Source organism: Paramormyrops kingsleyae, chromosome 18, assembly GCF_048594095.1.
Source record: "Paramormyrops kingsleyae isolate MSU_618 chromosome 18, PKINGS_0.4, whole genome shotgun sequence".
NCBI classification, from domain to species: domain Eukaryota; kingdom Metazoa; phylum Chordata; class Actinopteri; order Osteoglossiformes; family Mormyridae; genus Paramormyrops; species Paramormyrops kingsleyae.
In genome coordinates this window covers 14,637,837-14,653,910 of record NC_132814.1, presented here as the reverse complement: position 1 = coordinate 14,653,910, position 16,074 = coordinate 14,637,837, and the positions used below count along the sequence as shown (strand labels likewise).

Sequence of the window (16,074 nt, the reverse complement as noted above, 5' to 3'; positions counted from 1 at the left end):
TAAAGGCTATTAAATCAGCAATTGACTAAGGTAAAGGAGCATGAATTTATCCATCAAAAATTTGCCCAACTGGCACCTTCTGAAAGGAACTCCTATTAAAAAAAATCCACAAACATAGAGGACCTCAAGTCACCAGTTTAAATTTAGCTGAAATTACAGAACATATTTTTCTGTCTAATTCCAGGGTGCACTATCGGCAATGTGATCAGACTGTACCCAAACCTAGAATGGTGAATGGCTTCAAATTGCTGTCTACAGCTCACACTTACAGATTACATCATTAAAAAAATAAATAAAAATGCAGAGATGGGGTGGTGGGAGAATCCTTGACCAGTTAAATCTTCAGTTGCCATTTTTTTTTATTAAATAGGCCTTTAAAACATATAGATGCAAATCAGTAAAATATAAAGTCCCTCTCCCAAGCCAACTCAGTGAGACACCCACCCCACCCCAGATGCAAAACTTGGCCATGAACATAAACCCTGATAACTGCTTGAGGAGACTTTTTGGGTGTAGTTTGCATTTTGGCATGAGAGGACCAGGGGCAGACAAGTGCTATTTGAGAGACACCATATTCGGGCAAATCACAGGAAAAATGTTACAGGTGATAATCACGAGCATCACGCTGCAGGCTGGCTGGCTATGAGCTACCAAGGTTCTTGTCCAACCCAGGAGAGCAACACCCAAAAAAAGTCTCTAACACAGAGACAGAAAGGAATATCCCTTCCCATCTGCCAATCGACACAGGTCCACGACTCGTCTCCATCAGGATGAGGACTCTGCCTTCACAGTCTGAAATTGTGCAGGCTACCCTGTAGTCATATCTTTGCATTTAGCAGGGCTCCAGGGTATAGCTCTTTTCAAACATGTACAATATTCACAATATCTATACAAGTCCCCACCGCTGGCCTCTTATTTGCTTTCCAGGAGGGTCTTAATGTCTTTGATGCCATGCTCCGTCGCCACGGCAACAACGTGGTCCAGGGCATTGATGCGTCCAAGCAGTTTCACCACCTCCTTAATCTGCTCCCTGTTGAACAGAAAGAGCCAAGATGATGCCCTCCACTATGTGTGGATGGAGAAAACAGGAATGGCACAGATGAATAAAACTACTTGATATACCAAAATAACCACAGCAGGTATAAGAAACTCCCAAGTGTCAGTACTTCTGCTTTACTGCACTTACGAACGAAGTAAATCTGAAGAGCTTAAGTGAAATATGTTTATCCTTCATGTAAAGAGCAGAAATATTAAAAGGGCTTGCCTCGCATTTCGCCTCTCCATGTCAGATCCGGCCAGGCTGATCCTGTAGACTGTGCTGGCCACGTGCTTCAGGTACCTGCAGAAGTTCTCCAACTGGGGGATGGTCTGCTGGCCCTTCAGACTGCTGAACCACTGCTGAGGGAAGCACTCCACCACCTGGGGACAGCAGGACCATGCACACTAATTACAAAACAGATATTTACAAAAGCAGTAATGACTAGCTAGCTGCCTGAGACAGGGAGGTAAAGAGCTGAAGATCTACTCATTGTGTAACTTGTTCAGATTTGCAGTTTCCAAGACCATTCTAAGTCCTTTAGCTGGAAAACCCTCAGTACAAAAAAAAAGTCAGGATCCTAATACCATGTACATCAAAATAAACCCGCAGACCCTTCACCTGCAGGAGCGGCCATTAATTTAAGAAATGACATTCAAGGGCCGACTGGGACAAGCCAGCCATTTAATGGAAACAGTCGGTGAAATCTGGCTCACACTCCGGCTCTTGTCGATGCTCTCCTCTCCGGGGTCTGTGGACTGCAGGGCGGAGAGGATGTAGCGGTTCAGTGTGCTGTCCACTGCCAGCTCCCTCAGAGTGCAGTTGGACAGGATTCCGTACCATTGCAGAATGTTCTCCAGCAACTACAAGCACAGAGGGGGGGGGGGGGGGGGGGGGGGGGGTTAATGCTTAATGCATTTCCTTATTTCAAAAACATTTAATTCACCATTTAGTCACTTTAGAGACCCAGAACTGGGAAGAAGAAAAAAAAAAAAAAAAAAAAACCTTCCTGGTTGCATGACCTGCTTCACTACACCTGATTACTGTTGGGTTTGAATGGGATGGGGGGGGGGGTGGGGTGGACTAAGGGAAAAAAAACAAAACAAAAAAACAAGACAATTTAAAAATGACATGCACCAATCATATCACTGCGCAGAAGATATGAGCACGAGCATCACAGCGAAATTTTCTGCGCGCTGATATAACTGGTGTGTGGAATTTGGGAAAAGTAGTACAATTGTTCACTACAAAATTTGGATTATCTTCAAAAACTGCGTCATGATTCCTGGTAGGAGATGTTGCTGTTGAATTTCAAATGTATTTTTCTGGCACTTTAATCACCACGGAAAGAATGTAATTCACTCCCATTATATTCCGGAGAAGCCCGACATTTCTACGGCCAATATCTCCCAAACTAGGCAACTCCTAACAGAACAACCTAGATGGATAGAAAGCACTGAAGCCCCTCTAAAAGTTCTCCGTCACGTGAGAACAAACAGCTCAACTCAGACCATCAACAATGACACGGGAAGCTCTTAGTCTATACGCTCCTGCTGGTTTATTTACAGTATGCCACACGTGAAGCCATAAAACACTGCTATCTGGCCTCATTAGCCTGAATCAAGAGGGAGGTGGAGGGGGGGGGATTGGAGAGTAGAGGTACTTGGAATTTGCCACCCAAATAAGGAGAACGTTCCATAGACGGCCTGCTTGGCAGCTTTAATAAGCTTCCACACCGCCTGCCTACTTACTGTAAATATTCGAATGCCTCGCCACTCCCGGGAGCAATGTTAGATGAAGGTTAGAAATGTTAGGGTCACACCTACGGTGGGTATGACCTCAGCGAGGACCAATGGAATCTTATGCGGGATCGAGAGACTTGGGTACATGAAGGGGGGAAATTAACACCCCTAAAACATCCCTGACAAATCCCCAAAACAGATTCAGCTTTGCGGTTTATCAAATTCATCACCCCACTGACACAGGATGTCCAAGAAATGGGCGACTCCGCTCACCTTCACACAGGACCAGAACTGCCGCTGAAAAAAGAGGTAGGGGCCCGAATTCTTGTTCTCCAATATGCTGCCAAGCCCAAACAGACATGGGTTAATCAGAACCTAGCAGAGATGTTGGTATGTAGAACTTAAGCAACATCAAGCTCATGCAGGAACCAAAACTTACTTCTTAGGGAAGAGCGGCATGAATATGTCGTTGTCTAGCGTCCTCCTTGTCCGGAGGACAATGGTCTTCAGCAGCTCCTAATGTGAGGAGAATCAGGAGAACCTCAGTTTGACCAGACAAGTTGACCGGGGGGGAAACAAGGCTCCACATATGGTGCTTTTCCAGTGACATACAGGAACTGTACCCGAGCCGTACCGCCACGAGAGACTATGTAGATACACTGTGGTTCGGCTCGCTTTGGTTTTCCACTGCAGAAGGGTTAGGTCAGTAAAGGCTTTGCTGGGTTTGGAGAGCGACAGTGATGTAAAACTGAGGAGATGCTTATTTACTGATCACACCGTGTACATCTTCATAATTTATTATACGCATTTTTTTTTTTTACTGTGCATTAATTTTCACCAAGTCTGAGAATCGCTGTCTTATGTTAGTGTTTCACATTATCAGACTTCGCATTACGAATCCATTCCGTTCCATTCAGCTGTTCTATAGTTCTTTAAGTGGATAGGAATTTTCAAGTTCTGAGTTGCATCACGATGTGCGATACTACTGATAATGAATAATATACAGAATATTCTCTCTTTCCTTCAGATAATCCATGCATATCAACGCAAAACACTGGTATCGTCATGCATTTTGGTGAATCAGAGGGTGGAGACGCAGCCAGCTTGGTTTGGTCACGTTTTCGGCCCTGTTAGCAGAGTTGTGTCGGCACGGGTACGATGCTCATACAGTGTTCCAAATTATTATGCAAATGACATCAGTAAAGTTAGTGATTATTTAGCAAGCCACAGTTCACGTGTCGTATGGGGGGAAAACAAAGACCTTTTGAGAGGTTAAAAAAAAAAGTTTCAGCCAGACAAATGAATGCTCTAAAAAAATAAAACTGAAGCAGCAAATCTGAAGTCTGCAGAGGTTTGCAGTTGTGCAAAAATCTGTATTTTGACCAGCCCTAAGAAAACTCAAGAAGAAACGCTAAAAAATACATCAAGACAAATTTCCATACAGCTGTATTCACAGATGAATGCCATGCAACATAGGATGGTGCAGACGGATGGAGTTGGTGGCTGGTGAATGGCCACTCTGTTCCAACTAGATTGTGACGTGAGCAAGGAGGTGGCGGAGTGATGATTTGGGCCGGAATATTGGGAATTAAGGCTGTACGCCCCTTTAGGGTGCCTGAAGGTATAAAACACACTCCTGCAAAATATGCGGAGTTCCTAACTGACCATTTCCTGCCATGGTACAAAAATAACATTCATGCATTCTGGGGAAAAAAAAATATTTACATGCAGGACGGTGCACCATCACATGCCACAAAAAAACACCATTGACCCTTTGATTGCTATGGGGATAAAGCAAGAAAACATCAAGGTGTGGCCACCATCGCACCCTGACCTCAACCCTACTGAGAATCTGTGAAGCACCTTTAAAAGGAAGATCTGTGAGGGTGGGGCAGCAGGTCTGGGAGGCAACACTGATGTCCTCAAATGAAATGCAGGCAGAAACTTAACGACCTCACAAGTTCAAATGATGAAAGAGTGCTTATATGAAAGAAGGGCTCCTATATTAATGTATAATTTCACCTGCACTTTGGTTTCTGTTTTAAATCATGTTTTATATTTGTAAACGAATCTCATCATACAGCAAACGCAAAAAAAATAGGTTTCATATTACCAAACTGCATCTTGCATAATAATTTGGAACAATGCATTTTGTCTTATAAAATATTAAACACAGCTGCTGTCACTGCCAGTGAATTGGCTTCTAAAAAGAAAAAATATATATATATATTTAATGCAATTGATATACAAATAAATCTGGCCGTTTCGGAAAAACATATGAAAATTATATTTGCATAATAATCTGGAACAGTGTAATTTCAGTGGAAAACCGTTAGTTTGTGGTACGGCTCGGGTACAGTTCGGTTCTTGGTGGCTGTGGAAAAGCGCCATTAGGAGGATTGATATTCCACGGAAACGCACGAGCCCACCCCGTTCCCGCGACCCCCCCGAGGACCGGAGCGGGACACACCTGCGTGTTTCGGTTGTCTCCATGCAGCACCGTGGGGTAGCCCTTGATCAGCCGTTGCATGAAGGCCACCAGCCGGCTCGTCTGATTGCTAGATAGTGGGTCCCACACCTGGTCCACCAGCACTGCCAAGGGTCAGCAGGCAAATAGGTGGTCAACAGGAAGCAGGAAAGGTAGCAGATTCTACTACACTTCAATAACAAAAATGCGTCTTCCTAACCCAAGTCAGGCTAGTTTTTATAACCTATAACGTGTAGAGAAAATCTTTCCATGAATTTTAGTAGCGGTGGCAAAGTAGATGATGACGACGTCAGAGATATTGCCAAAGATTTTAACCTAAATCAACAGCCATTTCAAGGTATGAAAGCACAGGAAGCAGCAGCCTGGATTATTAGCACAATCCTACACGACAATTAAAGAACTTATAATTATGTCAGATTTGTGTAACATGATTATCAACATCAGGACAGGCCATTTAGATAACTGACGATTCATTGAAGCCTGCTTTTCTATCTCCCAAAAAAATGTATGAATGCATCTAAGAAGAGAAAAAAAAAAGTCTAAAAATAGAAGCTCACATACACAAGATATCTAGTGATTCATGGCTTCTTGCATGAGGGGAACAGAAATCAAATATGCCCCACTGGAAAGCAGGCATCACAACAGCTGTAATGCTGTAATTCCAAGGGGGCAAAACGCAAGAAGCCTTGAACAGAGCACAAGAAACAGCTCCAAAGTCTATTTCCTCACCAAAGCATTTATTATTTTCCACCACTGTTACATAAATGCTCTCAACCGAGCCGCATGATGCAACACTGAGCATGATGAGTTTTGGGTGAATAAATCGCACCATCTGTGAATTTGTTTTTCATAAAGTGGAGACACTCCACATTGTCTCCACAGGCTGCTCACCAGCGAGTTTGGGGAGGATGACCTTCTCCACAATGGCGGGCAGGAGACCCACGTCAACATCATCTTTCTGCATCTCCGACTGCTCTTCACAGTTGTAGAACAGCAGCGACTCGAACCACAGCATGTACTCAAAGTTGGGACAGTCCACCTGCGAGCATGTAACAATGCATTATGTAAAAATGCCACTTTCTGTAGCAATTCAATATATATAATACGAATGATAACGATGATATCTAGGTAATTTTGCAAGATAAAATTGTCTATAAATCTGTCATATTCTGTCAAATTATTACATAATGTGGCATTATTATGGAGAACAGGAGTATTCTCTTACTCGACAAATGTATATCGACATTAAAAGAAGTGCTGAAAATAAGAAGCTCAGAGATGTTATTAACCATAACAAAAACACATAATGTTCTTTAGTTAGAAGCTCCTTAGACCAGACACTGAAGTCAAAGGCGGGTAACACTTAACATCTAAAGGAATGACGACCATACCTCCAGCGGGAACCAGCCAATCAGCTGCAGCCTGACCAGGGGGCTGAAAAGCTTGGGTAAACACAGGCCGATATAGGCATCCTGGTAGCAGGCTGAGTAGAGCTTCCGCCACACCTCAAAGCGGGACTTGATGCCATCCAAAGACTGAAAGTCCTCAAGGACATCCTCAAACACTTTCTTTGAGTCCTTCAGAATGCGCTCTGGGGGAGGAAGAGTCACATAAACAAGGCATCTTATGTGCAAGAACAGCAGAGTGAAGCTACCTGAAGGGAGTGTGTAGTATACAGCAACCCGAAGGTCCATTCGTGGTGTGGTTACATGAATGCGCCAATGACCCACCTCTTTCCAGGTTGAAGCTGGTGATGTCAGTTGAGGTCTCCTCGTCATCGCTAGACAGCCCCTCCCGGTGTGCGGCCCGCTTTCCGTTTTGCTCCCTTGCCTGCCTGCGCCGGGTCCTGTGATACCGGACCATGAAGGAAACATGCATACAACACAATGGTGAAATGCAGAGAAAAATCAGCCCCGCAGTGATGGGGGAAGCGACTGGAATCTCAGCCACAGGGCGACACCTGCGTTTCTGAAACTGACTAATCACATGACCACAGTAACTGCCAAAATTCATAAGAATGATTTTTATCAGCCTGAAAAACACAACATACAGCTCTGGAAAAAAATTGAGACCACTATATTTTTAATAATATATGCATTTTTAAATCCTGGTTTAATCATGGTTCTGCTGGCAGAGGCTACACTGTGCAGCAGGCTGCTTCCAGGCTCAAATCTCTAAGACCACAGTACAGAAGAATAAGGTGAAGCAGGAGACACTGGGAACGACCAGAAACCAGCCAGGTAAAGGGGCGGAAGCGACTTTCTACTGCCAAAGATGACTCAACTTATTCAACAGTTTCTCATGAATCATAGGACGACATCAAGTGACCTTCAAAAGGAGTGGGAAACATTAAGTGCAGGTGTGAAGTGCACTGCTAGGACAGTTCATATCAGGCTCCTAGAAGCAGGACTGAAGTCCCATAAAGCAAGGAAGAAGCCCTTCATTAATGAGAAACAAGCAAGAGCCAGGTTGGACTATTATTCACAGATGCACACACATACATTCAGAAAAGAGTGAAAGGAAAAAAACAAAAAAAAGGGCTGTGGTCTCAATTTGTTCCAGAGCTGTAGTTTTAACAGCTTGTTTAATTGATAATTTAAGCAAAGAAATTCAGCTTCAGGCACTCATACAAAGGTATGACCCCCACGCTCTTCTGGGACTATGCTATGACTAAATTGATAAAGGTTACACTGCTTTGTTATATAAACAGGCACAGTATGAATGTGAGCAGAAGCAGGAGAGGCAGCGTACCGCCTGGCCTCCCTCTCGGCGATCCTCCGCTGCTTGGCGTGTTCCTGATACGCGGCACGGTCTCTGCCGAAAGAGTCCAGGTTTGGGGCCATCAAGGCCTTGTCTGAAACAGACACAGTCCAATTAGCAGCCGTCATTTCCTGCCATGGCTAACAGTCCTGTCCTAGGTGCAGTAACGCACTGTGCTTTGACGTTAGCTTTGCGCTAACGCTCTGCTGTTAGCTCTCTAGGTTAAGCCTTCATACAATCAGCACACACAATTATGCCTGATTTCTTAGCAGTGGGAATTTACTACATATATTCATTGCCTGACTAGTCAGTCACTTTAGGTGAGACTTCAAAAAAGTAGAACTACTCACATCTAAAGAGCAGGGAAGAATAAGCTATTCACTGCGGCTCCTCTTCCAAATAAGTGAAACTAAAACCCAAAATCCCCGCTACCCCTTTCTAGTGTTAAAATCATTCAGCTCTGGTTTCACGCAAGATGCATTGAACGGCGAGATGGGCTGCAGAGAACAAGCTAATTCTTTCGGATTCTCTACACTTACCTGATGACACAACGCTATTGTGATGCAATCATTACCCTTTTGCACTTTATAGCACATGACGTGTTAGTGGCTTTTAGTCAATAACTACACAAAACAGCAGCATCTGAGCTGCAAGAGGATAGGAAGAAAAAAAGGCGCCTCCAGTTATCGCCCAGCCCTCCCACCACTGCTAGGGCACTGTAAAGTGCTCACGTTCGCAGCTGACAGCTCCGAGTTACTTTTAACGAAAAAGCCATATGGACGAGAATGTTGATGGAAAAGCAAAGAACTAGACGAACAGACAACGAGGCTGCTCAAATAAATCATAAAAACCTTCAAGATGGACTGACTTGAAAGGCTTGAAAATTCCGCCGATTCATCTTTAATATCATCCTGTCTTCTCTGGACGAGCCGGGATGCCCGTTGCATTAGTAACTGGTGCATGGCAGCCTCCAGCTCCAGAATCACTGGCACCTGAAAGATACGATACCTTCTGTGACACGTGGACCCATTCGGGTCAGAACCAAGTCCAGGCTGGCCATGGGGAGTTTGTCTGGGGGATGGAGAAGGTGGGACTGGCTGGAAATCCGACGCAGGGAATGGAAAGCTAAATTCCAAAGCCAGTGTCACATGACAGCGAGCTGGCGCTTAATTGGCTGATCGTGGTTCACGAAGCAGCATCCAATATGGGGGCCAAAACAGCCATAATTAACCACCCCCCGCAGGGTGATTTCCCTGTGCCGTTTGCGCCTAACCCCACCCACCCCCAAACAAACCCGACAACCACAGAGCACCGTCAACCTGCCCAGTGTCTCTGCTCCTGCAAAAGCCGAAACAGGGACGTTAAATGGACAAATGTCCTGACAAGAGCCTGCTGGGCCTCCATGAGCAGAGACCTGTAAGAAAACAAGAGCTCAGGAACAAGACATTCCTGACAAAGTGCTCTGCGGAAAGAGACGGTAAGTGAGAAGGTGGCAGGCAGATGGGAAGGACCCCCTGAAAGGCGACGGTTACAAAATCAGAGTGATACACACTGTGTATCAACTTCACAGCAGCTGTTACTGAAACATTCTTTATTACAATACATAAACGAAGGAACAAATACCAAATGCGGTAAAAGTACCTTTATAGAAAATTTTAGCTACACTTAATATAATTTACATGGGCCTCACAACATTAAGTAAAAATCACGATTCACATTGCTAAACTACTGCCCTTTGTTGCTCAATAATGAGGATGAAAAACAGAGAAAAGGAGCAGCAAATAGTTTCTCCCTTACCTTTTCACCGAAACACTCAAGCAAGTCTCGAACATACCCTCGCATTTCTTGCAAGAATTTATACTGGTCAGCAACAGCATCAGAGGAGCCCTCCAAGCGCTGGATGGTACGGGCCGAGGATGCCAGCTCCTCCTGAATCTGCTCATAGCGCTTGGCATTGCTACTGTGCCCCTGGCGCACGGAGCTGAGCCTTGGGGGGAGGGGGGGCAATAGGAAGGGAGAAAATGGGAGAGGAAGAGAGGGATCATGCAAAATGTGCCATGGCCTGGTGCATGCTGGGGGGGGGGGGGCTTCTCCGTGTCACATAAAACCAGGAGACAAAGTTCCACCAGCTTCTCCCAAGTTACTGCCTTGATTCCCAGAGCACATACCAGCCCAGCTCACTTTTAAAGCCTTATTGAGTACATAGTACAACAGGGACCGTCTTAGGTGTGGTCTGACACTACACTGAACCTTCATTCCCCCTGAGAGACCATCTTACACAACTCTGAATTGTGTTTAAAAACTGGCGAATCTCCATTAAGTTGTTAAAATTTGGCAATTAAGCTGCGATTTAACGTCTGCTAAACTGAATTACAGCAGCGGCAGTAAACAAATCAGGGTCTAATTTCATTAATGAAAAAAGCAAAATAAATCTCATTTGTTGTTTCGACAATTATAAAATGTATTTTTTCCCCTTAAGTTATGCAATCTGGGAACGGGTTTTAAAAATAAATGCAAAAATGCTTCTTTGGATCCGTTTCAGTCATCGAGGGGGAAATTAAAATGTTCCAGATCAAAAACATTTATGCAACCTGGCAGAAGTACCAAGGAAGATGGAGACCTTCTGTATGGCCAACTGGTGGCTTGTTAAAGGAATAAGCGCATTGAACCCGTTCTATCACACGCCAAAGGCTGTTCTCTAGGTGTCAAATCCGGCACACTATGCGGTTGAACGGGCTAAAGCCAATTCTCAGTTGTGAAGGTTAACTGGAGGCTGCAAAGCAGACACCCTCAAAGCAAAATAAGAATATGATAAAGGAGAGGCCAATCCACCGGTCAGAGAACGGTCAAACCCTACCTGTCTTTAAGGCGTTTCTTTACCAAATCAGTAGTGATAGGAGTCAGGTCACTACTAGGGGCGGAAAAGGTTACTGAGGTGTCGGCCTTGGCCTTAGAGTCATCCCCTGCCACAGAGTTGTAGGAGTAGGTCAGGCTGTAGGAAGTGCCATAAGGTTGGACGTCATAGCCGCTTTGGTAATACATATTAGCGTCTTCGGGTGGGTTGGTTTGAACCTGAAGGACAGAGGGAGGGGAAGTCAGAGTCAGCCTAGGACTCTGCGGTCTAAAAATACACGGAAATCGTGCCCTGGGGCTAGCGTGCTGACCTGGGGGATGCTGATACCCTTCCTGATCTGTTCCTGCTCCCAACGGCTCACTTCCTCATCATTTCCGGCAGTATCGAGTGCCTCGTCGTCACTGCCCTCAATGCCTGCGCAGGGAAAAGAGAGTTAGATCACAGCGGCTAACCGGGATGTCCAACAAAACGAACTCGTCGAAAACGGCTACCTATCTCCTCTGCAATTTTCTGACGCTGGGTCTTCATTTTCACGCCGCTGAAGACGATCCTCTTCTCATCCTCGTCGTCGTCACTGCCATCATGCTCGTCCTCCCTGACCAGACGCTTCTTACCGCCTTCTGGTTCTGGGGCCGGCCCGTCCGCCCCGAGCTCCCGGGCCAGCTGACGGCGCTTACGGGCCGCATGGATAAACGCTGCGTCAGGGATCTCACCTGAAAAGCAACAGGAAAGCCCCGGTCGAATAATTTCATCCGACCTCCCGACACATTGCTTCGACAAGCTGTGCAATTCAAATTCTCACAAGCTCAGCAGCTTGCGCAGCAACGGACGGAAATCTTCTGGTGGAGAAAGTTGTGATGAGAGCACCCATGGCAGGAAGGATTACTGCACGCTGTCAATAATGGACGGCTTTAACTCACATCTCATCGATTAGCGAAACTGGTAAATCCAGCGCTGATTGACAGCATGCAGCAATGCTGCTCAGCGCAAGGTCAACAGCCTCCCCCCATAACTAGCTTTGGATAAACAGCCACACTGTAAACACACACTCTGTCTGACATTAAAATAGTAGTAGTAGTACTTAGGGTTGCAAAATTCTAGGAATATTCTTGTTAATTCCCATACTTTCCCGTTAATTCCCATGGAAAGTTTCTAATGTGGAATATTTCCAAAATTCCCCAGCTTAACTTCCCATGGAACGGAAAGTTTCAGGAAAATTTCCTGAAATTTTCCAGCCCTTTGCAACCCTATTAGTACTTCAAGCCAGCATTGCTGTCAGGAAACTAGAGGAAGGTTAGCCTGTTATTCCAGCCCTAATGATGCACACACACTTAAGCGACAAGGCTCATTCAGGAGACGCACCATGGAATCGGAATTCTGTCGGACTGCTGTGGAGCCCTCGCTGCAGCACCGAGCGCCACGGCAGAAAAATGTGTCGCCCAATTTAAAACTGTGCAGGACAACCCATTCAACCCAATGTTAGCAACAAGTTACAAGCCGTTCAACATGCGCCCAAGAAACAGTCAGCGATGTAGGTGTCAAGCAACAAGCCCTGAGGCCCTGAGGGCAGGGAGGGAATTTCAGCAGGTGGACAAGGATGTGAAAGAATTTGACAGTGATGTTACCATAACAGACGGTTTTGCTTGGTACCTTTTCATTAATTTTTAGAGTGAGGGGAAAAAAAATGTACACCCATGAACCAAAGGCTACATGGTAGTTTATTCAGGTGCCAATTCTGTGAAGTGTTACCAAAAGATATCGGTCCCCGAGAAAAACTACGTAATGAAAGATTGAGGGGAGGGGGCCTGCACTGCTTAAAGGTGGGGGCTCTGCGGTCATACCTGGCCTGAGCGTGCTCAGGGAGGACAGCGTGTTCGAGAAAGCAGCCCCAGCGCCCCCCCTAGGCTCGCCATCCTCGTCCGGCTCCTCGTTGCTGTCCACCTCCATCTCCTCCTCGCCCTGCTCGCTGCTGGCTCGGCTCCCCTCCGCCTTCGGCTCCTCCTTCACGGTCACCAGAGTCGGTGCCACTGTTTCTGAAACGGACAATGCATCCCGTCTGCTCCAGCCCAACCGCACAGCACGCACATCTTGGGGGGATAAATGCAAGCATGATTTATCGCTCCGCTAGTAGCAGGACAGTGTTTCACAGCTAAATAAAACCATGCTTATTATTGTTACATTTATAGTTCCATAAAGCCAGATTTCTCAGTTATCTGGATTAACTTAACATACAAGTCATGATCGTCCAATAGGAATGCTCCTTACCTAAAATCTTCTTGGACTAGCATCACTTCTACCTAAAAAGTTAACCCAACTAACAGAAACCCTGGATTCCACTGCTAAACCAGAATACCATACCATCCGTTGATGCTGTGGTCTCCTGTCTGATGGTGCTATTCTTCTCTAGGTCTTCTTTATATTCCTTTTTCAGCTGCTTGACTATCTTCTTACTATGGTTAGGCTTCTTCACTCTGAAGACCTCAGTGTCTTCTGCAATGAACAGATACAGATTCTGTTATGCAAAATTTACAAGACAGCCGAAAACAAGAATATTTACATTTATTCAACGGACACTTTTATCCAGAGCGATGTACATTTGAAACAGCAGGATCAGTCAGTCCTTTGAGCAATTGGGGTTAAAGAGTCTTGCTCAAGGGCCCAATGGTGAAATCACTCTGCACACCATGGGATTTGAACCAGTCATCTTATGATCACAGGCACAGAGACTTAATGCACAGAGCCCTGCGACACACTACCAAATACCATATAATGCTCATGCTTAAAAATCAGTAAGGAGTCCATAAACTGCAGTTTGTATGTTAATACAAACTAGCCTCTGCGATGAAACTGATACTCTCCCGCTACTGTTAAATATACGCATGTTTGATTATTTAAAAAGGGCCTGTTATCGTTTTTGGTGGATGGACGTTTTAGGATTATCGTTACACTTTGTGAAATAGGTTGATTGCAATATATCTAATACTATAGATATTGAGTTTACGGGTAATGTACAGCTAATCTCATAAAAGCTGCCTGAGATTTTAATGCGACTCGGGAACAAGCGGGGCGGCCATGTGGGGACCAGGCGAACCCCGCGGAGCAGCGGTGCTAGCGGGCTGTTGGCTGTCCGGATGTCGCATCAGAGATCTCAGAACACGCCACTTCGGTTCAATGTGAGGAGCAAACCGCAAGACTCTGAAGCGCATAAGTTGGGGCCCCAATTTCAGAAAACCGGGCCACTGTGCTCGTCTGTAACTTTTACCCTCGTCGTCGTGAAAGCTCAGCAGGCTGGCTCTTGGGGCGTCGCGGCCATCCTTATTATTCTTCTTTTTCTCCTTGACGGCCTTTCCGACGCTCAGTTGCAGACCGTTGCCGTGGTGCACGGTTACAGTGCCGCCGGGTACCGCCTCGGAATTGTGGGCATCGGGATCTCGGATGCTGCCCTCCTCCACGGCAGGGCCGCAGGGCTGCTGCGGCACTGGCGGCGTCGCTATTTGAGGCTCCCGGCCGTCTTCCTTTTCGTCGTCGTCCGACTCATTCCTTCGCCTGAAATTAACCCTCTTCGCTTTTTTAAACATGGTTCACCTGGATGGGCAACGCGCGCACAGTTTACAAACGGACCGCGTTGCGGGAAAACACCAACGGCCGGTACAAAAAATCCCAACTACCTACGAACGCTGCACAGCCACTGTCGGCCATTGTAGAGTAAAATGAGATCCCGGATGTTAGGAGCCGCAAAGCTTAATGGGTAACCGAGTGCAATGCGGAGTACCACATACGGGCTGGTAAAGAAACTACAGTACTTGATTTTATCTGAAGATTATGAGGGTTGCCAGCTTTGGTCAGCTGGCTGGCCTGAGATTTTCAATTCCAGACTAGTCTACACAAGTATGGAGATATTTGTAACAGTTTTATTACTTTGAAAATAGTGTGTAGGATTTGCAAAATACCCCCCACCGATTCTGATATAGCTAATGTAGGGGAAAAACACACAGAACCATACTATGTACCATATTGTTTCTCATGCTATATTCCTGTAATTCATTGACACTCACCCAGTGTCCGAAAACGACACTACAGCAAGCTTGCTAGCAAGTTCTTGGCGGTATGTTGAATATTATGGACGGCTTTGGCACTCGACCGCCAGCAGATGGTGCTCTTTACCAGCCTGTCTCTTGTTCTGCTGTACAGATGTTGACTGAAATGGATAAACCCAGATCAATACGTCATTACAAAGCCCCTCATCGCGTGTACCGATGCTCGATCAACACATGTTCACGGGAAAATGCACGACTGACGCGTTTCATTGCATTATTTTTAATTCAGTTTTTTTTTTACCCACACCCCTTACCAACTGAATCATCAGTTATTATTCTATGTGTATTTTTAAGCCGAAATAAACAGCTCGGTGGGCTGAAATCCTCATTCTTTAGGATGGAGGACGACTTTCGTTTGTCTCGTAATTGCAGAGTGGTTTGGCATGCGGTTATTTTCAGTTAGTCAGAGTGGCCTGACACTCCGTTATTAAGTATATTCATTAGCTTGTAGGATACAGAATCCCAAACATCCCTCTTAGTTTGTTACAGCGACAGACCACAGGTGCCAAACTCCAAGCCCCACTCTCATTTCTTGCAGGTCATATAAACTTAACGAAAAGAAAATTGATAAAGGTTGTAATCATAGTTTGATTTTTGCACTTGGGGGCAGGGCCAAAAAAAACCTCATCTTGCTTACCTTGTGTGTTAACGCTCGTATCTGATGCACACATGACATTATTTTGTCTGCCTATTGCACGGGTGTCAAACTCCAGTCCTGGGGGGCCGGAGCCCTGCACTTTTTTGCGTTTACCCTCATTTAACACACCTGATTCAACTCCTTGTGCTAATTACCACACAGCTCTTGAGCTGAATCATTTATGGTGGACCAGGGACAGAGCTAAGCTACACAGGGCTCCGGCCCCCCAGGACTGCAGTTTGACACCCCTGGCCTATTGGGTACCAACAAACCGCTTATGCAAAGGAGCAAAGTGCCACCATAGAACACAACACAATGCTGCTCTTGCCAATTAATTGCAATTTCGAATCGGACGACTACAACCCCCCCCCCCCCCCAACCCCCCAACTCAAGCCCATGGTTGTGGTTTATGATACAAACACATTGATTAAAGAAAAGTCCCACATTACGATTTCAAAAG

General features: G+C 45.6%; 1 protein-coding gene across 1 annotated transcript; it reads right to left on the bottom strand.

Moving 5' to 3' along the window:
- Positions 1 to 124: 124 nt before the first annotated feature.
- Positions 125 to 14,610, bottom strand: paxbp1 (PAX3 and PAX7 binding protein 1). The gene is made up of 18 exons (XM_023805312.2): positions 14,143 to 14,610; positions 13,239 to 13,370; positions 12,722 to 12,913; positions 11,372 to 11,593; positions 11,191 to 11,294; positions 10,884 to 11,098; positions 9,824 to 10,013; positions 8,895 to 9,018; positions 8,018 to 8,120; positions 6,997 to 7,112; positions 6,658 to 6,857; positions 6,158 to 6,305; positions 5,249 to 5,370; positions 3,218 to 3,294; positions 3,052 to 3,118; positions 1,753 to 1,899; positions 1,265 to 1,419; positions 125 to 1,030 (listed from the first exon to the last, which is right to left on the bottom strand). The coding sequence occupies exons 1-18, from the start codon at positions 14,456 to 14,458 to the stop codon at positions 913 to 915; spliced, it is 2,748 nt and encodes a 915-aa protein (XP_023661080.1). The 5' UTR covers positions 14,459 to 14,610; the 3' UTR covers positions 125 to 912.
- Positions 14,611 to 16,074: the final 1,464 nt, after the last annotated feature.